At 41.9% G+C, this 26560-nt stretch overlaps 1 protein-coding gene across 7 annotated transcripts in view; it reads left to right on the top strand.

Moving 5' to 3' along the window:
• The window catches only part of usp54b (ubiquitin specific peptidase 54b), a 362268-nt gene that overhangs the window by 226511 nt on the left and 109197 nt on the right, over positions 1-26560 (top strand). For all 7 annotated transcript variants that reach the window (XM_060940231.1, XM_060940227.1, XM_060940226.1 and 4 more), the window contains one exon: positions 23388-23522. In XM_060940231.1, the coding sequence (XP_060796214.1) occupies positions 23388-23522 (135 nt within the window). The remainder of the gene's footprint in view (positions 1-23387; positions 23523-26560) is intronic.

Raw genomic sequence — 26560 nt, 5'->3', positions numbered from 1 at the left:
AAAGTATATAGTTTGGGGTCCCCCCCCAGTATTTCCTGTTCCACACTCCAGCCCAGTTGGTGGCGGTAATAAACCTTTAAGTTGGTTTGCCAACTGGCAAAAAAACCCAAAAGAAGAAGAAGACCCCCCCCCCCCCCCCCCCAAAAAAAAAGCAACACAATATGGAATTTGATATTTGATGGTAAGAACCAGGGCTTTGAACCAGAATTTTTTTCCTATTGGTTCGTTCCGAACATAAACAGAATTTTAACGTTTCCGGTTTTGGGTTCCGCCATTAAATAGACGTTCCCAAACCAGTTAGAACAAAAAAAATTTCGTTCCCGGAACGGTTAATTACGTTCCCTGTCAGCTGTTTAACAAATGGCTATAAAATGATGTCTCTGTCTCATCCAGCTTAAGCCAAATGTAGACTAATTCTATTACAACCTTCATTAAATAAGACAAGAAATAATTCAAAACAATTATTATTTCAAATGTTGGCGATTTGGATTCTCAGTATGTCTTCCCATCTACACAAACAGAAAAAGTGCCAAAAATGAAAGATAATTCGTTTAGTGTGTTACCAAAGGCTAGTCAGGCCCTATGCATTGATAGGCTAACAGAGGTTAACGTCATTTAATGTTCGCGAGCCTCTCATTAACGTGGACAAATATATTGATATCGTGTTTGAAATTGACGTTTTTGAATAACGATAGACTGCAATATTTACCTCTTATTTAAGATGTGGAGACGTGATAGTAGTCCACCCTCCCGCTCTCTCCATTCAGTCAGCGAACGTCACACAGGAAGTGAACCCCAGCGGGTCATAGAAACTTGCGCAGGAGAAGAATGACTTTTTTATTTGTAGGCTACGGAAACTTTGAGGAACAAAATCAAAACTGGTATTAACCGGTTACCATTATTTTTAATAAGCGTTTCTGTTCCGGAACATAAAAAATAATAAAGTTTCTGGTTTCGTTTCTGTTCCATGTGAAATAGAAAAAGTTTCCAGTTTTCGTTTTCGTTCCTTGAACCGGTTCAAAGCACTGGTAAGAACATATTTTTTTTTTTTTCAAAAATAATTTTTATAGCATTTTTCACAAATTGTTACTGTCATTTCACCGGTTTGTTTACATTCTAAGCGGAAACGATTTTGTCGGATGTTTTGTATAAAGATTTAATTTATCAAATTTGCAAAAAATAAAAATGCTCTGTTTCTCAAAATCCAGTAAATGTGGATAGAATAAAACAGCTATTCCACTTAATCTCGTCATACATGGCTTATAACCAACTCGGTGCTACGCGCCTCATCGGCTATCAGCTCATGTACGACTCGATTTCGCGGAATAACTGTTAATTAACATCACATTCCCTTTTGCTCAGGGGCGAAGCTTACCTTTCCTGACAATGGATGCAAATGATCAGAATTGGTGGAATAGTGGGCGTTCTTTTGACGCATGCAACTTTCTGTCCCTGGACTGCGGAAAGCGTTGTTGTTTTTTCAACCCAAATGCTGGGTTGAGGCTGTTGAGTCATATTACTGGGTTATTTTAAATCATTCTGGGATGTTTTCTGTAACCAGCTGCTGGATTATTTTCAACACAGTATTTTTTATTTTTATTTTTATTTTTTTTAGAGTGCCACGGAAGTACGCTATTTCTAGAAGCTTTCCGAAAAGATTAGGGCAGATCTTAAATGGAATTTTATTTGTCTGCTCACCTGTGTAACATTACTGACAACTTCCTCCTGTCTCACTGAGGTTGATGCCTGCTGCAACTGTCTATCCTAAACAAGCAGAGCATAGCAGTAATAAGGAATGAGTTAATAATAACTCATTATTACGGACGGAGGCCGAATAATAACTTAATAATTACCGGTCAAGTAGCCTTCCATTATCTAAACATTGACTGACATAAGACATGTTAAGGAATGCAAAAACAACACTAACGGAAACTGAATTACATATCTAGCACATCAAGTTAATCTCTTTATAACTCCACTTATGTTTGAAAAAGGACTCGAGACTCCTCAGTCATTTCCTTTTCGGCATCCTAATTGTAGGGGAAGCCATGGCCAAATGGTTAGAGAAACAGCTTTGGGACCAAAAGGTCACTGGTTCAATTCCCTGAACCAGCAGGATTGGCTCAAGTGCCCTTGAGCAAGGTGCCTCACCCCCAACTGCTCTGGCAAGTGTGGTGGTGTACCTTGTGTCTGATTAGCCAAAGAAAAACTGATGATGCGATTATCAGTTCGGTCAAGAATCTGGCCATAATAATAATATAATTAAAAAATAACAATTATAGACACATGGCATAAAAAGATCAAGTGTAGCTGATGGGATAATTCTATGATAGTCAAATGCAATGGGACAAGAGATGGCCCAAAAACACTTTCCTAACAGTTTAACTTGCTAGCTCGTTGTGGCAGTATGATCTAACTACATAAATCCAAACACCACTGACTAGCATTAACATATGGCTAGCTAGCTGGTTTAGGATTGTCCAAGGCATCTTTGTGAGGACATGGACAATGTTAGCTGGAATCATGAACTAAAACAACACTGCAAAGTAAATTCTACATTACTGACCATCTCCATAGCCTGATGCAATATCATTTCAGACCTTAAATTTGTTGACAGCTTCAAGTCTTTTCACTATTTTGTGGCGGTCAGGGACAGTGCCTCTGAATTGGTGGACTGGGGTGGTGGTGGTCCCCCTTTTCAAGAAAAAGGACTGGAGGGTGTGTTCCAACTTTAGGGGGATCACACTTCTCAGCCTCCCAGAGAAGGTCTATGCCAGGGTACTGGAGGGGCAAGTCCATCTGTTAGTTGAACCTTGCATTTGTCCAGGTGATGCAACACTGGATCAGCTCTTTACCCCCACACCCAACTTTAGGGGGATCACACTTCTCAGCCTCCCGGAGAAGGTCTATGCCAGGGTACTGAAGAGGCAAGTCCGTCTGTTAGTTGAACCTTGCATTTGTCCGGGTGATGCAACACTGGATCAGCTCTTTACCCTCACAAGGATATTAGAGGGTGCATGGGATTTTGCCCAAATAGTCTACAGGTGCTTTGTGGACTTGGAAACGGCATCCGACCATGTCCTTTAGGGTGTCCTGTGTGTGTGTGGGGGGGGGGCCCTTCGGAAGTATTGGATACACAGCCTGCTGCTACAGGCCATTTGGTCCCTGTATAACTGGCAAGCTTGGTTCGCATTGCCAGCAATAAGCCAGACTCATTCCTGGTGGGTGCTGGACTCCACCAGGGCTGCCCTTTGTCACCAATTCTGTTCATAAGTTTTATGAACGGAATTTCCAAGTGCAGCCAAGGGGTCAAGAGTGTCCGGTTTGGTAGGCTTAGGATCGTATTATTGCTTTTTTGCAGATAATGCTGTATTGTTAGCTTCATCAAGCTGTAACCCCCAGCTTGCACTGGGGCAGTTTGCAGCTGAGTGTGAAGCAGCTTAGATGAGAATTGGCACCTTCAAGCCTGAGGCCATGGTTCTTAGCCAGGAAAGGGTGGATTGCCCACTCTGGTTTGAAGTTGCCTCAAGTGGAAAAGTTCAGGTATCTCGGGGTCTTGTTCACGAATGGAGGAAGAATGGAGCAGGAGATTGGCAAGCAGATTGGTGCAGTGTCTACAATGATCTGGTCTGTCATGGTGAAGAGAGAGCTGAGCCAAAAGGCAGAACTATTGATTTACTGCTTGATTGATGTTCCTACCCTCACCTAGAAGATAAAAATCATCGATGTACTTGTAATCATAGATTTCAGACGCTATTTGAATGATTTAATAAAGGCAGGAAAGAGGTGCACCATCACATTACAAATGTGCCCTTACTTTTAGTTTCTCGAGTGCAAGTTTTTTTTTTCTTTGTTAAAAATGCATTAGTGTTTAGCTAACATACATCAGCACCCTTTTTTCATCCAGTGTGGCCCAGGAGGGACATAGCCCAATTCCGTTTTTTTGCCCTTTACCCTTCGCTCCATCTCTGCTGCTGCTTTTATATTTTTATTTTATTTTCAAAGCCATCCATTACCACAGCCTGGAGATCTCTCTGGAATTTGACCCAACATCAGAGCGAGACAGCCATGGAGTCTCTAATCGCACCTTAGTTATTGTGTATTTCACTTTTAGATTAAAACAATGAAGAGTTAATAAACAGCTCTTTACACCTCTATAAACCTTATTTTTCTCTCCCAACTACATCAACTTAATTTAAATCTTAAAATATCCAAGTATCCTGTTTAGTGAAGGAACAGCCATCTCAGAATTTTTTTTTTTAATCATGTTGTTGTCAAGTCTTGTTATAATAAAACGTGCTTCCTCGTGAATGGTTGCTCTTGTTGCACCACAGGACAGTGTAACAAATTAAAAGGAAAGGGTTGTCTGCCCTCTTCTGCATACATGAGCTCATGGTTGTTTACAATCAGCTAGTGTCACTGTGATTGTTGGTGAGTGAGAGAGAGAGAGAGAGAGAGAGAGAGAGAGTATGTCATCCCTCCCACCTAGAGAGCACAGCCAGTTTTGCTGTCTTGGACTCCCAGGCAGGGGTGACACTAGCAGAACTGGGATTTGAACTCCTGATCTCAGGGACGATGGTGTGAACGCTATTCTGTTCTGGAAGAGTACATATAGACCCCTTTCACATGACGTCACCGCGCCGCGAGATTTTGTTAGGCGCCATATTGGAAGACCAAGTACATGCACTCACAATATAAAACAAAGTACGAGTGAGAGTAAAGTGACACGATGGATGATAATTCGGGTTATGTGAGTACATTACCAGCTGCAGAAAGGGCACGGTATGTGGAGAAACTGGCTGTGATTGATGGGTTTTACCCATATGATAAGACTCGGGGCAAGGGAGAATGGAAACATAAGGAGGACCGGACACCAATTCTGCCATCTGTTTGCTACCCAGACATTGTAAACTATTTGTTGTTTACACCCAGTGCCTACACTCAGTGTTCGAACTATGCCAATATTTTTGGGGGGCCCCTTTTTTTTCCCTTGGGGGTGTGTGTGCTTGCGCTTGTCTCGGAGCGCGGATCTCCAAACACATGAGAAGCCTATCTTACGCACATATCACGCGGACTCCACACCTCCACACACGCATCGCGTCTGAAGTCATAACTCATCAGGGGAAATCGTGTCCGCATTGGCATGTTCAAAAAACAACCTCGCGTCAACAATGATACCACACGCAAGAAAAAAAAAAACAGTCAGGCTACTCAACAACCAACCTGGCAGCAGCGAGCAAGCCCCAAACCATCCTAAATTATTATTATTATTAAATTGTAGAAGTCTGGGAGGCTTGCTCCTCATACAGTTATCAACTTGGGGCCAATTTAGCATGTTTTAAATCTGAATTTCTTGTGTTTGCTTACCTCAAAGTGTCCGCAGATCATGCACAGACTTATCCATTATATCCACAGTTTTTTGCCAAGTCTCACACAGGTTTCTTTCAAGTCTACTGTTGGGCCAATAAATCATAAATAAAACAGCTCAGATTTGTTTGTTTAAGTCATTTGCCACCCCACTTTATTCTCGTGGGTTCACATACTGCTGCCGTTATTTCCCCCTAATCACGAGTTTGTTGGTCTTCCAAAATGGTGCAGGGTCTGTTTACTTCCGGTTTCGGGTGACGTCAGTGAAAGGGGTCTATACACTACCGTTCAAAAGTTTGGGGTCACCCAGACAATTTTGTGTTTTCCATGAAAAGTCACACTTTTATTTACCACCATAAGTTGTAAAATGAATAGAAAATATAGTCAAGACATTTTTCTGGCCATTTTGAGCATTTAATCGACCCCACAAATGTGATGCTCCACAAACTCAATCTGCTCAAAGGAAGGTCAGTTTTATAGCTTCTCTAAAGAGCTCAACTGTTTTCAGCTGTGCTAACATGATTGTACAAGGGTTTTCTAATCATCCATTAGCCTTCTGAGGCAATGAGCAAACACATTGTACCATTAGAACACTGGAGTGAGAGTTGCTGGAAATGGGCCTCTATACACCTATGGAGATATTGCACCAAAAACCAGTCATTTGCAGCTAGAATAGTCATTTACCACATTAGCAATGTATAGAGTGGATTTCTGATTAGTTTAAAGTGATCTTCATTGAAAAGAACAGTGCTTTTCTTTCAAAAATAAGGAAATTTCAAAGTGACCCCAAACTTTTGAACGGTAGTGTATATTCTTACTAAATACAGTCATAATATGTGCACTTCAGTCGTGAAGCTAAATGGCTAGTATATTTTGTCCTCCGTCAGCACTCCTGCCATAAGATAGTGAGCTCAAAGTACGTGCTTTTTGAACATGTTTTGCTCGAAGTAGGTAAAAATATCAGAACCACATATATTTTTATATGGACTGGTTTTAGTACCGGTGATCTATGAGGATGTTGTGTGTAAGAGAACTCTTCATCGATCTGTGCGCTTGTGTAAGAATTAATCCAGGTTGCGATTGAATTCAAAAGCCAGCAATGAGTCACTGCTGAGGCTTTGTTCTGTACAACAGAAAGATCCATCCATTCATCCATCCATTCATCTTCAGTAACCTCTTTATCCTGATCAAGGTCACGATGGGGCATGAACACACCTTGGATGAAACACCAGTCCATGGAACAGTACCATGCGAATTGAAAAAGTTTTCTGGAATTTGAGAAATTTGACTATGAATAATATCTAAATCTAACGATACACTCACTGGCCACTTTAATAGAAACTTGTTCTTGATTCTAAGGTTCCTGCCCTTGGCTAGTAGGAGTGGAACCCAATGTGGGCTTCTGCTGTTGCATGCTGAGATGCTTTTCAGCTCACCACGTTTGTAAAGAGTGATTATATGAGTTGATGTGTCCTTCAGGGCAGCTCGAACCAATCTGGCCATTTTCCTCTGACCTCTCTTATCAACAAGGCGTTTCCACCCACAAAACTGTCGCTCACTCAAAACTGTTTTTTTGTTTTTCACACCATTCTGTGTATAGAGACTGTTGTGTGTGAAAATCCCAGTAGATCAGCAGTTTCTGAAATAGTCAAACCAGTCCATCTGGCTCAAACCAACACCAATGCCACAGTGAAAGAAAGTCACACTTTGAGATCACAAATTTTTCCATTCTGATGTTTGAACATTGTGAACTTGAAGCTCTTGATTTGTATCTGTATGATTTGATGCATCGTGCTGCTGTCAAGGGATCGGCAGATTAGAGAACTGCACGAAACAGCAGGTGGATGGGTGTCCCTAATAAAGTGGCCGGTGGGTGTCTAGGATCTAAGGTTTAGGTTTGTCAAGCTGGAAATGACTGCAATGTTCTTTTGTAACTGATATATAAAAGTATGCTGAGCAGCAATATGGCAGCAGTAGTTGACAGCAAAAAAGCTACACATCATTCACCCATGTACACTGAGAATCACAAGCAAGTCAAACAACCACAAGCTGACAGCTGTTCCATCCCACCAACATGACGGTAAACATTTTCCTTTTTAATATGCAAAAGATGTCAAACTGTCATGACCAAAAATAGAAGTGAAAGGAGATCTCAGTCAAAGAAAAGTAGACAAATAGACAAGCAGATGGATAGATAGATAAATATATACCAGTAGAGAGGTACGTTATTGGAAATATTGTTCCAGCAGGCAAATAAGTTAGAAAAGGTGGAATACACATGAGGATTGGTACATACAGTCCATAAATAGCAACAGAATTAGATTCAGTGGTAAATAGGTAGAAAGTACAACATGCACTGCATCCACTTTTTATTTAGATCTGATCTTACAGCCTTGATGACTTAGAAAGGAATTCATCTGCTTGCAAAGTAAACAGACCTCCCTGAAATTACCTGCATTTAATAATCACTGTTGTTATACATACGTAACGCTTTTTCGATGGAATAAAAACATGTTCTGTTCCCTTCTAGCAGGTTTCATCCATTTGGTTCGATAGCATGCAATATTGTTAGCATATCACTTATCCGACATGTATTACATTTAGCAGACGCTCTTACCCAGAGTGACGTACAACATACCGTACCCAGAGCAGCCTGAGGAGCAGTAGGGGGTTAGGTGCCTCATTCAAGGGCACTTCAGCCATTCCTGCTGGTCCAGGGAATCAAACCGGCAACCTTTTGGTCCCAAAGCTTCTTCTCTAACAATTAAGCCATGGCTACCTATTTGTCACTCTACCCAATGGAGAATGAGCATCGAATATCGTTTACGATATTGCATGGTTGTCCAGACAGCATGACGTCACACGTCGGAGCTGATGTGAATATTCAATGAGAAGGTTTTCTGCTGGGCATGTGCAGAAGCATGTCTTTGTTCGCCGGGAAAGAGAAAGACGTGTTGGACACTCAAAAGGCTACCAAAATTTCATTAGATATTCTTCACGCATATTTACAAGAGAAAAACATATCAATGGACATCGAAAAACTGGAAAAGAGACATGTCTGAGACATAAAATTTCCGTGCTAGCGAGCAACTGTGACAATTTGTAAACAAACGTGGTCGCCAGGTTTGCATCGTTAAATACAGAAGATTTTGAGAGAATTTTGAAAGAGAAAGATGCATTGAACATGTGCATGTATACTACTACTAAAAATAATAATAATAATTATTATTATTATAATAATATTGGCTGGCTTTTTTTCGTGGTATTTCAAATATATTCCATTCAGCTACTCGTCTTCGACTTGTTCAATATCATGCGAGCTGAAAGGAATACTGTATATCTGATATACCGCGAAAAAAAGCCGGCCAGTATCATTTACACTACCGTTCAAAAGTTTGGGGTCACTTTGAAATTTCCTTATTTTTGAAAGAAAAGCACTGTTCTTTTCAATGAAGATCACTTTAAACTAATCAGAAATACACTCTAGACATTGCTAATGGGGCGGCACGGTGGTGTAGTGGTTAGCGCTGTCGCCTCACAGCAAGAAAGTCTGGGTTCGAGCCCCGTGGCCGGCGAGGGCCTTTCTGTGCAGAGTTTGCATGTTCTCCCCGTGTCCGCGTGGGTTTCCTCCGGGTGCTCCAGTTTCCCCCACAGTCCAAAGACATGCAGGTTAGGTTAACTGGTGACTCTAAATTGACCGTAGGTGTGAATGGTTGTCTGTGTCTATGTGTCAGCCCTGTGATGACCTGGCGACTTGTCCAGGGTGTACCCCGCCTTTCGCCCGTAGTCAGCTGGGATAGGCTCCAGCTTGCCTGCGACCCTGTAGAACAGCATAAAGCGGCTAGAGATAATGAGATGAGATGAGACATTGCTAATGTGGTAAATGACTATTCTAGCTGCAAATGTCTGGTTTTTGGTGCAATATCTCCATAGGTGTATAGAGGCCCATTTCCAGCAACTCTCACTCCAGTGTTCTAATGGTACAATGTGTTTGCTCATTGCCTCAGAAGGCTAATGGATGATTAGAAAACCCTTGTACAATCATGTTAGCACAGCTGAAAACAGTTGAGTTCTTTAGAGAAGCTATAAAACTGACCTTCCTTTGAGCAGATTGAGTTTCTGGAGCATCACATTTGTGGGGTCGATTAAATGCTCAAAATGGCCAGAAAAATGTCTTGACTATATTTTCTATTCATTTTACAACTTATGGTGGGAAATAAAAGTGTGACTTTTCATGGAAAACACAAAATTGTCTGGGTGACCCCAAACTTTTGAACGGTAGTGTATGAGAATGATCCACATGTATCAACAACATTTAAAATACAATATATTAAATAAAACATTTTTGTGGCAAACATGAACAGATGCATAGTTTGCAGGTTTGGGTTCCCTCCGGCACTTCTGCTGAGGAGCATGTACATGTGTGCGTGTGTAGTCATCATCGTCATCATTTTTTCCTATCAGGTGCGTTTCCAGCCTTAGGGCGCTTCTGTTTAGATAGAGTGGAAAATCAGTTGACTACGGGCGAAAGGCGGGGTACACCCTGGACAAGTCGCTAGATCATCATAGGGCTGACACATAGAGACAAACAACCATTCGCACTCACATTCACACCTACGGTCAATTTAGAGTCGCCAGTTAGCCTAACCTGCATGTCTTTGGACTGTGGGGGAAACCGGAGCACCCGGAGGGAACCCACGCGGACACGGGGAGAACATGCAAACTCCGCACAGAAAGGCCCTCGCCGGCCACGGGGCTCGAACCCGGACCTTCTTGCTGTGAGGCGACAGCGCTAACCACTACACCGCTGTGCCACCCGTAATGAAGGTTTGATTAAAAAAAAAAAAATCCACAGTCGGGCTTAACTTTATGAGTACGGCAAAATCCACAACCCATTCAGAATCAGTGATTACATAAAAATCCGAGATTAAAATCACAAAACGGTTTGAATGTGCTGGAATACGTACAGTAAGTATAGCAGGCTAACTATAGAAAAGAGAGGTGAGCGAATTTGTGTGGAACCAGAGCAAATCTATCCGTCATGCAGTACTGTATGTGTATATTTTTTGAACACAGTAAAAGAAAATCAATTTGAGATTTTGAAGGAATATTGACGTAGTGTGTAATGAATGCTGTGGAGTTTTGGCAGTAAAAGAATGCTCGATGCTGCACCTTTTCTCCTTCGCCAGGGTATCCGGTCAATAGCAGTGCAGTAATCGAGCGTATAGCCATGGGCAGATATCATGGAGCTCGCTAATCGTCTTCATCTGATCTGTAAGAATACACATTACCATTATCTTTTTGGCGATTTGCATGGGAACATTGTGTAAATTAGTGCTAGAAATTAGAATATGTAGTTAATTATCGTGTGTGTGTGTGTTTTCAGGGTCCTTGTGAGTTCCAGAGAATATGTTGGTGTCTTGTGTCTTTGAGTGGAGGTTAACGTCTCTCAGACAATGCCTCGGGGCCTGTAGCTAACAATGACGCGCACTGTGTGTGTGTATACTGTATGTGTGTGTAGGGTTTCTCTCTCTCTCTGTCTCGCTCGCTCGCTCGCTCTCTGCATGTGACTCTTATTACATGGTTCCAGTGCAGACGTGCGAGTTTGTTGCAGCTCTGGGATGTGCAGTCTGACTTTGATTTCGTGTGAATAACAATCTCATTCTCTCAACACTTCACAACTCCATCAGCACAAGCTTATTTTGCAGAGCTGTCTCCGGGAAAGGGGAGTCTCAGAGCATTTTCACACAGAAGCTTCCCCCCTGCCAGATCTGAGAATGTTGAATCCGAGAGTTTGGTTTGTTCCAGTGTGAAAGCTGTTTTCTTGACCCAGTGTGTCCTGGGACTGCTCCAAACACTGGTCTAGGATTCACCTTAAGTACATTACATTACCTTAATGCCATTTATCAGACACTCTTATCCAGAGCGATGTACAACATACCCAGAGCAGCCGGAGGGTCGGGTACCTTACTGAAGGGCATTTTAGCTATTCGTGGGAATCAAACCTGTGAGCTTTTGCTCCAAAAACTGCTTCTCTAACCATTAGGCCATGGCTTCCCCAATGAGTAAGCCTTGGTTACACCATGTATATAAAATGTTTCAGATAAAACCTTTTCAGAGAGTCCTATTTCTAGGACGTACTGTTGTTTCAGCTTTGGTGCAAAGTCGTTTTGACAATGCATGTTCCTCTTGGGGGGGAGGGGGCAGTGGCTAGCACTGTCACCTCACAGCAAGAAGGTTCTGGGTTCGTGGCCGACGAGGGCCTTTGTGTGTGGAGTTTGCATGTTCTCCCCGTGTCCGCGTGGGTTTCCTCCGGGTGCTCCGTTTTCCCCCACAGTCCAAAGATATGCAGGTTAGGCTAATTGGTGGCTCTAAATTGACCATTGGTGTGAATGTGAGTGTGAATGGTTGTTTGTCTCTGGCCAAGTTTACATTAGACCGTATCTGTCTCGTTTTCTTCGCGGATGCACTGTCCGTTTACATTAAAACGCCTGGAAACGCCGGGAAACGGGAATCCGCCAGGGTCCATGTATTCAATCCAGATCGTGTCTGGTCCGGTGCTGTGTAAACATTGAGAATACGCGGATACGCTGTGCTGAGCTCTAGCTGGCGTCGTCATTGGACAACGTCACTGTGACATCCACCTTCCTGATTCGCTGGCGTTGGTCATGTGACGCGACTGCTGAAAAACGGCGCGGACTTCCGCCTTGTATCACCTTTCATTAAAGAGTATAAAAGTATGAAAATACTGCAAATACTGATGCAAATACTGCCCATTGTGTAGTTATGATTGTCTTTAGGCTTGCCATCTTTCCACTTGCAAGTGGTAAGTGATAATGCGCTGGGATCACACACACAGTGGCTCAGTCCCGAATCACTGCTTGTGCACTTCACTCGCGCGCTCTGTGAGCTGCGCAGGGCCGGAGTGCGCACCCTCCAGAGGGCACTCGCTGTTCAGGGCGGAGTGATTTGGAGCGCAGGATGCCTGCAGAGCCGAGCGTATCCGTGTATTGGTGTTGCTGTGTGCACACTAATTGTTTTAAAAACGTTAATCTGATGATCCGCTGATACGGTCTAATGTAAACCCCACCTCAGGCCCTGTCCACACGGCAATGGATTCAGGTGAATCTGATGAAATTTTTTATCGTTTCGGCCTGGTGTCCACACGGCACCGGCGTTTTGGGTGCCCCAAAACGATATTTTTTGAGAACGGGTTCCAGAGTGGAAAAAGCTGGCAACGGCGCCGTTGCGAAGTCGTCTGGATGAGTAGAACGGATTTGTTTACGATGACGTCACAACCACATGACTAGAACAAGCAGCACTCCCGCGCGCATCATTCATAACAACAACAGCAACAATGGATAAGAATCTTTATTATTGGATAAGAATCTTTTGAAATTGTTTACACATTAACCCGACTGACCTGCCAGACAGACAATTTACACCTGCTTTGATGAACAGAAAGTACAGCCTTCCACACAAAGCAACAGTTACCGTACCTGACTATAATGGAGGCAGAGGGGGAAAAGGGTCAGAAGACCCTTCAACAGACTGTTTTGTATGAACCACTGCATTGCATTCACTTTTGTATACAGCTTTTCTTTTAAATAAACAAGTAACTGAACCATTTCTTGAATTTCTTTTTTTATTGGATAAGACTGCTTTTCAAAATGTTCACACACAATATAAAAAGTTATATAAATTATATAAAAATGCTTTTCAAAATGTTCACACACAATAAGAAAATTAAGTTATATAAAACTATGCACACTAATAAAACTAATTTGTACACACAGAAGGCACGATTTCCTCGCGTAGTCGCAGTCATCTTCTTCTTGTTGTTGTGTGCTTGTTCCTGTGAGCGCTTCACGCCGGGTAGAGGAAGGGGTTTATGCGCATGCGTCCTACTTCTTCTATTGTTCTGGTGTCTCCGATGGGACCGTCTTACAGCGCACGTAGAGGTGTGGCATGTGTATTGCATCGTTTTCAGCAAGCGTTGCGTTGCCATATGTACCTGATATTTTACTAATCCGTTGCCCATGTGGACGCGATATTTTTTTTACCCGCTAAAAAAAAAATCTCGTTGCCGTTGTCGTGTGGATGTAGCCTCAATGTGTCAGCCCTTGTCCAGGGTGTACCCCGCCTCTCACACATAGTCCACTGGGATAGGCTCCAGCTTGCCTGTGGCCCTGCCCAGGATAAGCGGTTACGGATAATGGATGGATGGATGTTCCTCTTGGTATTATCCCTTACAGAAAAAAACTAAAGGCAAACTTCAGGTCTGCCAAAATAAGCTTATCTGCTTTGTGTTAGGTCTTCCCCCTAGGTCACACTTGGATAGTTCCGATTTTAAAACAGTGGGTTGGCTCCCTATTGAAAAGAGAGTCTGGTACATTGGAGTGAATCGTATTTATAAAATTCTTCACGGGCTGTCTGCACACTATCTTTCATTGACATTACTAAAGTGACTGACGTACATGCTTCTAATACTCGTTTTAGTCAATACAAGCGTGTTATCCTGAAGTTCAAAAGCCATGGCTAAAAATCCTTTCTGTACACTGCTGTAAAACCGTGGAATAGTCTGCCACCTCATGTACAGTCTGTTCAAACCTTCCAACGCTTTAGACAAACTATTAAAAGGCGTTTTTTAAAATATAGTTTGTAATTTTTCTGGTATGTGCATAATTTGCTCAGTATTATTCTTATCTATCTATCTATCTATCTATCTATCTATCTTGGAGTGTGATATCTTCTGTTTTTTTGCACTGTAAAGTGATGCACTATATGGGATGCAATCAAAAATTTTAGGACTGTTCCTGTTGCAAACGGAGTGCAGCAAGGTCATGCACATGCAGTAGGAGCAAGCAGTTACTTCCGAGAGTCAGTATCCCGCGTGACGTTGCGTTGTCAACATCAGGACCTGTCTTACACATGTTTTTGTCGCAACGTGCACATGCGCATTTGCAATTTTACTATGGACCAAAGATCAAGCATCCCATTCTGTGTCAAACTCAGGGAATCGGCAATGGAAACCCTTCAAATGCTTCAGCAAGCCTACGGCAATGAACCAACAAGCCGGATAGGGATTTTGAGTGGCATTCCTGCATCGAGAGAGGCAGAACATCATCCTCCAGTGTTGTCCTGCCACTCAAAACACCTTGCCCAGCTCATTGCTCCAATAATGTAGGCCAGCTGAAGCATTTCAAGGGTATCAGTTGCCAATTTCAAATGATTGCATGTTGCGCAAATTGCAAATGTACACACGACAAATGTTGTCACAAAAATGCATGCAACACAGGTCCCAATGTCCCACTGGTTCGCAACAGGAAGAGTAACAGAACTTTTCCATCACGGTTCGTAATTCAGAAGAAATTCCTCTGTGTTAAAACGATCCTGTAATGGCAATAGCCGAGTTTCCATTTACCTGCTTAATAGACAATTTGAAAGTGCGAACAAAAAAGCACATGAATTTCACAAAACGTCGTACAATAAAATATCGCAAAAAGTTTATACGATCGCATCAAGTGGTTTTTCACAAACTCGAAATGGAAACACATTTTATGCATTTGATTAAACACTACCATGGCTATTGCCTTGGATACAACCAAAATCCAGTTGATTATTGAGAAAGGAGAAAAAACAGCTTTAAAGCTAGATGACCTTTGGATGTCATAAAATCGGTGAAATTTAGTTCCCTCTGAAATTTGGTCATTGTGATATATGTTTATTTCTGTAATATCTCACAAAATATCAGGCCATTCTGTGGCTGGGAAGTTATTTAATTTGAAGGGATTCCCGAGCAAATAACGTGCATGAAATCGCTCGCTTTGTGCAGTCAAGCAGACAGAGGAAGTCCATGTGTGTGCGCATGTGCAGGTTTACCTTCTTCTTCTTCTTTTGGGTTTTACAGCAGCTGGCATCCACAGTGTTGCATTACTGCCATCTACAGGTTTACTTTTGACCGTGCACTGACGGTTCCATCATTCTGTCGCTAAACGAACAGCTGATCACACCGAGGTGCTCGCTGACTGCCGATATTTATTAGTTTGGTCCTGCGTTTCCTTTCCTTCGTATATAACATAACGTCTTTTCTTCTCGTTTTCCGTTACTGTAGTCCGTCTTTCACGTTTCATTCGCACACTCACGTCCTCCATTTTTCTCTCCTGTTTCAAATTTGTATCCCACAATGCCTTGCGTGAATGGGGAACGCACACCACGTGATGCATGATGTAGTATCTTGAATCGGGTCATGGTGAAGCAGAAAAAATAGTGGAGAATTTAGGGCCACATGGCCCTAAATTCATTAATTGTTCTATTAAAAAAACTTATAAAATTGGAAGTCCGTGATTCGAATTCAGTAGCTTTCGGTCCACGAAACAAAAATAATTGGGAGTCAGGGAAAATTCTTTTTATGACCTGCACTTGAAAAATCTGAAAGGCAGTCTACCTTTAATCACAATTGTTTCATTGATTTTTTTTTTCTATTTTGTGCAACATTGCAATGGAAACACACACACACACACACACACACACACACTCATTGATGGATTCCAGAACAAGTTTAGTTCGACTGCTGTGTTAATATCTCTCTCAGTGCTGATCTACTCACCGGACCTTCACTAGACCCAGAGCTGCCCTTCTCAGAGCAGAGCATGAGGCAGTGAAGGGGTGTGGAAGTAGAAGTGAGCGTCTGTGTATGTCTGAAGGAAAGATTGATGGAGTGAGATGATGTGTAAGTGTGTATGTGTGAGAGAGTGAAGGACATTAAAAATGTCGGATGGTGAAAACGATTCCGTATTCTACGCAGAAGCTCACCCGCTTGATTAGAGGATGGGAGTGATGGAGTGGGGGAAAGTTGCCATCATCTAGCTCTCACTCAGTGAGATAGCGACCCCTCTGCCTCTCTTACCCCCTCCCTCTTTACATTCTGGATCGTGTTGGTGCAGTACTGCAGTCATGTCTTTGCATTATCTGTTCCGGTATCATCAGCCCACCCTCATTTTTACACTTACTAACATATCCAAGGTGTGTGTGTGTGTGTGTGTGTGTGTGTGTTTTGATTGCTGCTCCTAATATCCTTTACAGATATATTTGTGTGTCCAGCACACCAGAGGTAAAGTCTCATGAGAAAGTCATTATGTCACCATCGCAGTAGTTGCTAATGTCAGTGTTTTGAGTCCATTAGCACTGCTGATCAGCTGTGCTGAGACGAGAGCCCATTACAGCACTTGTTTAGAGGGTTCAGTAGCAGCCCCAGATCTGATGGATGGAGCGATGGATTATCTGTTAACAGTTTTAAACTGCTCTTTTAGTAGTAGACTGCTACACCCACGGTGTAAGAAGGAGAGATACCGCAGGTCATTCATACCTACTGCTGTCAGACTGTATAACACCCACAACTTGTAACGTAGCAACAATAACCTGTTTGTCATTATACTTGCACTACTTCACCACTACTACCTCTGCCATCTCTCATCGATGCAATTATTATGTGCAATAATATAGGCCTTAAACTATTTTTATGCATACTTATATTTATATTTATACTAGTTAGGGGCGGCACGGTGGTGTAGTGGTTAGCGCTGTCGCCTCACAGCAAGAAGGTCCTGAGTTTGAGCCCTGGGGCCGGCGAGGGCCTTTCTGTGTGGAGTTTGCATGTTCTCCCCGTGTCCGCGTGGGTTTCCTCCGGGTGCTCCGGTTTCCCCCACAGTCCAAAGACATGCAGGTTAGGTTAACTGGTGACTCTAAATTGACCGTAGGTGTGAATGGTTGTCTGTGTCTATGTGTCAGCCCTGTGATGACCTGGCGACTTGTCCAGGGTGTACCCCGCCTTTCGCCCGTAGTCAGCTGGGATAGGCTCCAGCTTGCCTGTGACCCTGTGGAACAGGATAAAGCGGCTAGAGATAATGAGAGATGAGATGAGATATACAGTTAGGTCCATATATATTTGGACACTGACACAAATTTTGTTTTTTTACCTGTTTACTGAAACATATTCAAGTTATAGTTATATAATGGACATGGACATAAAGTCCAGACTTTCAGCTTTCATTTGAGGGTATCCACATTAAAATTGGATGAAGGGTTTAGGAGTTTCAGCTCCTTAACATGTGCCACCCTGTTTTTAAAGGGACCAAAAGTAATTGGACAATTGACTCAAAGGCTATTTCATGGGCAGGTGTGGGAAATTCCTTCATTATGTCATTCTCAATTAAGCAGATAAAAGACCTGGAGTTGATTTGAGGTGTGGTGCTTGCATTTGGAAGATTTTGCTGTGAAGAAAACATGCGGTCAAAGGAGCTCTCCATGCAGGTGAAACAAGCCATCCTTAAGCTGTGAAAACAGAAAAAACCCATCCAAGAAATTGCTACAATATTAGGAGTGACAAAATCTACAGTTTGGTACATCCTGAGAAAGAAAGAAAGAAAGAAAGAAAGAAAGCAAGAAAGAAAGAAAGAACTGGTGAACTCATCAATGCAAAAAGACCTGGATGCCCACAGAAGACAACAGTGGTGGATGATCGCAGAATAATTTCCATGGTGAAGAGAAACCCCTTCACAACAGCCAACCAAGTGAACAACACTCTCCAGGAGGTAGGCGTATCAATATCCAAATCTACCATAAAGAGAAGACTGCATGAAAATAAATACAGAGGGTTCACTGCATGGTGCAAGCCACTCATAAGCCTCAAGAATAAAAAGGCTAGACTGGACTTTGCTAAAAAACATCTAAAAAAGCCAGCACAGTTCTGGAAGAACATTCTTTGGACAGATGAAACCAAGATCAACCTCTACCAGAATGATGGAAAGAAAAAAGTATGGCGAAGGCGTGGTACAGCTCATGATCCAAAGCATACCACATCATCTGTACAACACGGCGGAGGCAGTGTGATGGCTTGGGCATGCATGGCTGCCAGTGGCACTGGGTCACTAGTGTTTATTGATGATGTGACACAGGACAGAAGCAGCCGGATGAATTCTGAGGTATTCAGAGACATACTGTGTGCTCAAATCCAGCCAAACCGATTGGTCAGCGTTTCATAATACAGATGGACAGTGACCCAAAACATAAAGCCAAAGCAACCCAGGAGTTTATTAAAGCAAAGAAGTGGAATATTCTTGAATGGCCAAGTCAGTCACCTGATCTCAACCCAATTGAGCATGCATTTCACTTGTTAAAGACTAAACTTCCGACAGAAAGGCCCACAAACAAACAGCAACTGAAAACCGCTGCAGTAAAGGCCTGGCAGAGCATTAAAAAGGAGGAAACACAGCGTCTGGTGATGTCCATGAGTTCAAGACTTCAGGCAGTCATTGCCAACAAAGGGTTTTCAACCAAGTATTAGAAATGAACATTTTATTTACAATTATTTAATTTGTCCAATTACTTTTGAGCCCCTGAAATGAAGGGATTGTGTTTAAAAAATGCTTTAGTTCCTCACATTTTTATGCAATCATTTTGTTCAACCCACTGAATTAAAGCTGAAAGTCTGAACTTCGTCTGCATCTGAATTGTTTTGTTCAGAATTCATTGTGGTAATGTACAGAACCAAAATTAGAAAAATGTTGTCTCTGTCCAAATATTTATGGACCTAACTGTATATATAAATATTATTTATGTATATGTGTGTGTATATATACAGAGTCTACCTGTAATGTGCAATTTTTCCGAGCCTCTCAATAAGGCAATTTTTCTATACTTTTTCACAGTAGATAATGCAAATAGCCCTCTGTGTTTAATCCTTCATTTGTCTAATTTTTATTTCAGTTTTATTTGTTATCTGTTTGACATTTTCTTGCTACTGTAACACGTGAATTTCCCCGATGTGGGATGAATAAAGTGAATCTAATCTAATCTAATCTAATCTAATCTAATCTAATCTAAACAATGGTTCTGTTTAAAAGTGCACAAACAATGGGCTACAGTAACTTTAAACTACAGGCAAATGCGTCTCCTTGTAATCTAGAACAAAGCACATGTATGTTTTTTAAAGGTGTAAAACAATGATAGTATCTGTATCTATTCAAATATGTGAAACCCAATGTGGGCGTGGCCTGCACTTGAAAAGTGTTTAGTTTGTTTTGTAATTTAAACCACAATGACCCCGACCAGGCAGTTACTAAAGATGCTGTAAATGTATCACATGTAGAGATGCCCATAGGCGCCGGTGACCTGCGGTTTTCTCCGCCTACACAGACGGTCTGCACCGGCTACTCAAGCCCAGAAAAAAATAAAAACTTGCCTTTCAACGTTCAAGCGATTTTTATTGTCTCCGCTGCCCATACTTTCCTGCAAATCCAATTATTTCACCATGAAATTGTCTTCGATTCAGGTATAGCATGACCGGAAGCAACGTCATATTTGTTGATCGATTCTCGCGCTCTGATTGGCTGAGCCGGAGAACGTGACCACGCCGTAGCAGACAGTAAAGACGCAGTTGGTGGTTGTTGCAGACAATTTCAATGCGTTTTCACCGAAGGCCACCGAAGAAGAAATTAAGTCTTCAAAATGTTTTATGCAAGTTTGGACATATAAATCATAATATTTTCATATGTAAGAATTGTTATTTTCATATCCAGAAGCTACCCGGAGTGCCGAAGTTCCCATAGAGATGTCTTGTCCTTTAGCTAAGGCTTCATACTTATAAAGTCCAAGTGACTAACTGTGTGCAAATAATTATTCTGAGATTAAAACTATACAATACACAATACTACACCAGAAGCACATCGAGTACATTATACATGCACCAAATAAGCTCACCATGTAGTTATGTTGCAGAGCCAGGCAGCGTACTACAGAGGGGAACTGAGAAAACTAAGCGCACACACATCTGTAGGGAAATTTCATACATATTTTGCAAGTATTTTACAGGGAAATGGTTAATAATTTATTAGCTGAGAATGCACCAGAAGCCACTCCCCCAGACCCCCCTAGCTAATAAGCCTTTGACATTAGCTTCGCCACTGCAAAGCCTACTACTTTTTTTTTTTTTTCCAGCTACTTCAGATTATCTGGAGAACCCTGCACGTTAATGAACATTGTCTTTCTTTGTCTGGCAAGCTTCCTATCTGACTGCAGGCTTATACCCACATGAGAAAAATAAAAAGAAACAAAACTTCAGCTTGTGCAACTTTTTTTGTTGCATCCTGTATGATCCCGGTTCCAGGGTACCCCTTTAGTCTCAGCCAGATGCCCTGTTAGTCTTTCTGGCTTAGAACTTTCTTATTTGTATCTGTATAGAACATATTGTTTGTTTAATTTGAATAATACATTTGGTTACATCCCAGTGGTTACTGCAGAAACGACAGAATGCTGTGGATAATACTCATTACACTCTTTGTTTTCTTTATCAGCAGGCAAACAGGTGTAAATTTAGCTAAAGATTATCATCACCAAATTACACCACTGAACACCACAGGAGAGCTGTTCTCCCAGTGGCCAATGGACTAGCGACCGCTTCACAACACTCACTCACTCACTCACTCACTTACTTTTAGTCACTGCTTATCCTTACAGTAGAACACTCCGGATGAGACAGGAATACACCCTGAATGGGACGCCAGTTGGTCACAGGGCACCATGCACACACTCATTCACACGCATTCATAATTAGAGGCAATTTAGTGTAACCAGTCCACCTACGGTGTCTTGCAAAAGCATTCCTCCCCCTTGGTGTTTGTCCTGTTTTGCCGCATTACAAGCTGAAATTAAAATGGATTTTTGGAGGGTTGGCACCATTTGATTTACGCAACATGCCTACCACTTCTCATCTCCTCTCATTATCTCTAGCCGCTTTATCCTGTTCTACAGGGTCGCAGGCAAGCTGGAGCCTATCCCAGCTGACTACGGGCGAAAGGCGGGGTACACCCTGGACAAGTCGCCAGGTCATCACAGGGCTGACACATAGACACAGACAACCATTCACACTCACATTCACACCTACGGTCAATTTAGAGTCACCAGTTAACCTAACCTGCATGTCTTTGGACTGTGGGGGAAACCGGAGCACCCGGAGGAAACCCACGCAGACACAGGGAGAACATGCAAACTCCACACAGAAAGGCCCTTGTCGGCCACGGGGCTCGAACCCGGACCTTCTTGCTGTGAGGCGACAGCGCTAACCACTACACCACCGTGCCGCCACAAACAATATTTAAGAGAAAAAAAAAACAGAAATCTGAAGTGTGCATAGGTATTCACCCCCCCAAAGTCAATACTTTGTAGAGCCACCTTTTGCTGAAAGTCTCTTGGGGTATGTCTCTATTAGCTTAGCACATCTAGCCACTGGGATTTTTGCCCATTCCTCAAGACAAAACTGTTGCAACTCCTTCAAGTTAGATGGGTTGCATTGGCGTACAACAATCTTCAAGTGATGCAACAGATTCTCAATTGGATTGAGGTCTGGGCTTTGACTAGGCCATTCCAAGACATTTAAATGTTTCCCTTTAAACCACTCCAGTGTAGCTTTAGCAGTATGTTTAGGGTCATTGTCCTGCTGGAACGTGACGCTTTGTCCCAGACTCAAACCTCTGGCTGACTCAAACAGGTTTTCCTCCAGAATTGCCCTGCATTTAGTGCCATCCATCTTTCCTTCAGTCCTGACCAGCTTTCCTGTCCCTGCAGATGAAAAACATCCCCACAGCATGATGCTGCCACCAGCATGCTTCACTGTAGGAATGGTGTTCTCAGGGTGATGGGTTTGTGCCACACATGGCGCTTCCCATGATGGCCAACAAGATCAATTTTAGTCTCATTTGACCAGAGAATCTTCTTCCATGTGTTTGGGGAGTCTGCCACATGCTGTTGGGCGAACTCCAAACGTGTTTTCTTAAGCAAAGGCTTTTTTCTGTCCACTCTTCCATAAAGCCCTGCTCTGTGGAGTGTCCGGCTTAAACTGGTTCTAATGACAGATTCTCCCATCTCCGCTGTGGATCTTTGCAGCTACTTCAGTGTTTTCTTTGGTGTCTTTGTTGCATCTCTGATTAATGCCCTCCTTGCCCGGTCTGTGAGTTTTGGTGGGCGGCCTTCTCTTGTCAGGTTTGTAGTGGTGCCATATTATTTCCATTTTGCTATAATGGATTTAATGGTGCTCCGTGGGATATTCAAAGTTTGGGATATTTTTTATAACCCAACCCTGATCTATACTTCTCCACAACTTTGTCTCTGACCTGTTTGGAGGCTCCTTTGTTTTCGTGTTGCTTGCTTAGTAGTGTTGCAGAGTCAGGGTCCTTCCAGAACAGGTTGATTTATACATACATCATGTGACAGATCATGTGACACTTTGATTGCACACAGGTGGATGTTAATCAACTAATTATGTGACTTATGAAGTGAATTGGTTGGACCAGGTCTTATTCAGGGGTTTCATACGAAAGGAGATGAATACCTATGCACACTCCAGATTTCTGTTTTAATGTCTTAATTATTGTTTGTGTCACAATAAAAAAAAACAAAAAACAATGTGCACCTTTAAAGTGGTAGGCATGTTGTGTTAATCAAATGGTGCTAACTCTCCAAATATCCATTTTAATTTCAGCTTGTAATGCAACAAAGCAGGACAAACACCAAGGGGGATGAATACTTTTGCAAGACACTGTACCGTATATGTGTGTTTTTGGAAAGTGAAAGGACTTTCAAACTTCATTACATCCTTGGAAAGACTTTATGTCTCATCTGAAGACTGTTATTGTTAATGTGAAATCATTTGTAGTTTTAAACTTGTATAATAATTGAAACATTTATTGATGAAGGTCAACACGTAGACTACAGTTAAGTGTTTCAACTTCATTGGGTTTCCCTTCATTTCTCATGGATGTTAAAAATGTTGAAATTCTTGTCTGATACAGTGTTGATAATCATATAGCTTCTTGTAAGTGAGGTAGGATTGTTGCATTAACTTACCAAACAATGTGTAATGCTTACTGAACTGATAACGTGAACGTTAACCACACTGAGAATGATGATGATGCACTGACGTGCACGTTGATGAAGGAATCATGAGGGATGTTTCTTTGTTGCAGAGCATCTTTGCCCAGTTCCAGTACAGCAGTGAGAAGGTACTGCCCTCGGATGCCCTGCGCAGCGCTCTGGCTAAGACGTTCCAGGATGAGCAGCGCTTCCAGCTGGGCATTATGGACGACGCTGCTGAGTGCTTTGTAAGACCTGTTATCTAGCATGTCTCTGGCTCTCTTTCACCCTCAGCTACTTTGTTCTGATTCTCGTTTCATTGTTTTCACCCTTCCCATACCCTCCTCTCTCAAATTTCCTGTTTCTCCCTTGGATCCCATTGTCAATGATCTGATATTGATCTTGTTCGTCTTGTGTGGCTATTGGTATGCGTGCACACATTGGTTTGAGGAGCGTGGGCAAAGAAAGTAGGCAGGTTGGCAATGTAGGGAGTCACATGTACACTACCGTTCAAAAGTTTGGGGTCACTTTGAAATGTCCTTATTTTTGAAAGAAAAGCACTGTTCTTTTCAATGAAGATCACTTTAAACTAATCAGAAATCCACTCTATACATTGCTAATGTGGTAAATGACTATTCTAGGTGCAAATGTCTGGTTTTTGGTGCAATATCTCCATAGGTGTATAGAGGCCCATTTCCAGCAACTCTCACTCCAGTGTTCTAATGGTACAATGTGTTTGCTCATTGCCTCAGAAGGCTAATGGATGATTAGAAAACCCTTGTACAATCATGTTAGCACAGCTGAAAACAGTTTAGCTCTTTAGAGAAGCTATAAAACTGACCTTCCTTTGAGCAGATTGAGTTTCTGGAGCATCACATTTGTGGGGTCGATTAAATGCTCAAAATGGCCAGAAAAATGTCTTGACTATATTTTCTATTCATTTTACAACTTATGGTGGTAAATAAAAGTGTGACTTTTCATGGAAAACACAAGTGACCCCAAACTTTTGAACGGTAGTGTAGTTAAAGGAGAACTGAAGGCAAATTTTTTTTTATTATCAAAATTCTATTTATCTAATTTTATTAAATACAGGAATGCATTTTTGATCGCTATTTTGTCGCTGCTATAGCAAGTTATGAGTGTTTGAAATATGCTCTGTAATATATCAGTCCATATGTCAAAGCAATGGCCATAAACGAGATTCGTTGAGACCTGTGCAAGACATCGTAGGACGGAAGTAAAACGTACAGCGGAAACCAAAGTGACCAACATCTGCCAACGTTGTTAAAAGACGCGCGCACCCTCTTTCGAATGCTGACGTAATCAAGCCGGAAGTTTTGTTTGTTTTAATAGCAATCAGGAAAGTTTGAAGAAAGTAGGCAGTAATCGTCATTTAAACTCGTTTTTGTGCAATATTTCGTTTGGAAAACAGTTTTCAAAATGGCGGCACTGACACCTGGCTGACACTTCATGTTTCGAAGTCTTGCACAAGTCTGGTGAAGATCACGCGGATAAGCGACGCATGCCGTGGACCAAACGAACTAAATTCAACATGGCTAAAAACCGAATAGGCCGATAAGTATAATATTTAATTTCAATTAGTTGCCAATACAAATCACAATATAAGGTTACTAAAACCGGAAACATAATTGAATAACATGTTAATTAAGAAATAAAGCAAGTTTAAAAATGACTTCAGTTCTCCTTTAATAATGGTTAACATCTCTCAGTGGTAGGATTGCCTTTGTGACTAACAATAACAATGTCTGTTCTTTTATCCCTCCTTCATTTGGTCTTAATTAATGCATTCATTCCTCATGTGTTCGTCCATAATTACATACAGTGGTGCTTGAAAGTTTGTGAACCCTTTAGAATTTTCTACATTTCTGCATAAATATGACCTAAAACATCATCAGATTTTCACACAAGTCCTAAAAGTAGATAAAGAGAACCCAGTTAAACAAATGAGACAAAAATATTATACTTGGTCATTTATTTATTGAGGAAAATGATCCAATATTACATATTTGTGAGTGGCAAAAGTATGTGAACCTTTGCTTTCAGTATCTGGTGTGACCCCCTTGTGCAGCAATAACTGCAACTAAACATTTCTGGTAACTGTTGATCAGTCCTGCACACCGGCTTGGAGGAATTTTAGCCCATTCCTCCGTACAGAACAGCTTCAACTCTGGGATGTTGGTGGGTTTCCTCACATGAACTGCTTACTTCAGGTCCTTCCACAACATTTCGATTGGATTAAGGTCAGGACTTTGACTTGGCCATTCCAAAACATTAACTTTATTCTTCTTTAACCATTCTTTGGTAGAACGACTTGTGTGCTTAGGGTCATTGTCTTGCTGCATGTCCCACCTTCTCTTGGGATTCAATTCATGGACAGACGTCCTGACATTTTCCTTTATAATTTGCTGGTATAATTCAGAATTCATTGTTCCATGAATGATGGCAAGCCGTCCTGGCCCAGATGCAGCAAAACAGGCCCAAACCATGATACTACCACCAACATGTTTCACAGATGGGATAAGGTTCTTATGCTGGAATGCAATGTTTTCCTTTCTCCAAACATAATGCTTCTCATTTAAACCAAAAAGTTCTATTTTGGTCTCATCCGTCCACAAAACATTTTTCCAAAAGCCTTCTGGTTTGTCCACGTGATCTTTAGCAAACTGCAGACGAGCAGCAATGTTCTTTTTGGAGAGCAGTGGCTTTCTCCTTGCAACCCTGCCATGCACACCATTGTTGTTCAGTGTTTTCCTGATGGTGGACTCATGAATATTAACATTAGCCAATGTGAGAGAGGCCTTCAGTTGCTTAGAAGTTACCCTCGGGTCCTTTGTGACCTTGCCAGCTATTACACACCTTGCTCTTGGAGTGATCTTTGTTGGTTGACCACTCCTGGGGAGGGTAACAATGGTCTTGAATTTCCTCCATTCGTACACAATCTGTCTGACTGTGGATTGGTGGAGTCCAAACTCTTTAGAGATGGTTTTGTAACCTTTTCCAGCCTGATGAGCATCAACAATGCTTTTTCTGAGGTCCTCAGAAATCTCCTTTGTTCGTGCCATGATACACTTCCACAAACATGTGTTGTGAAGATCAGACTTTGATAGATCCCTGTTCTTTAAATAAAACAGGGTGCCCACTCACACCTGATTGTCATCCCACTGATTGAAAACACCTGACTCTAATTTCACCTTCAAATTAACTGCTAATCCTACAGGTTCACATACTTTTGCCACTCACAGATATTTAATATTGGATCATTTTC

The sequence above is a fragment of the Neoarius graeffei genome, chromosome 14, assembly GCF_027579695.1.
Source record: "Neoarius graeffei isolate fNeoGra1 chromosome 14, fNeoGra1.pri, whole genome shotgun sequence".
NCBI classification, from domain to species: domain Eukaryota; kingdom Metazoa; phylum Chordata; class Actinopteri; order Siluriformes; family Ariidae; genus Neoarius; species Neoarius graeffei.
The sequence above is the reverse complement of the archived record's forward strand: the minus strand, read 5'-3'. Positions and strand labels throughout refer to the sequence as shown.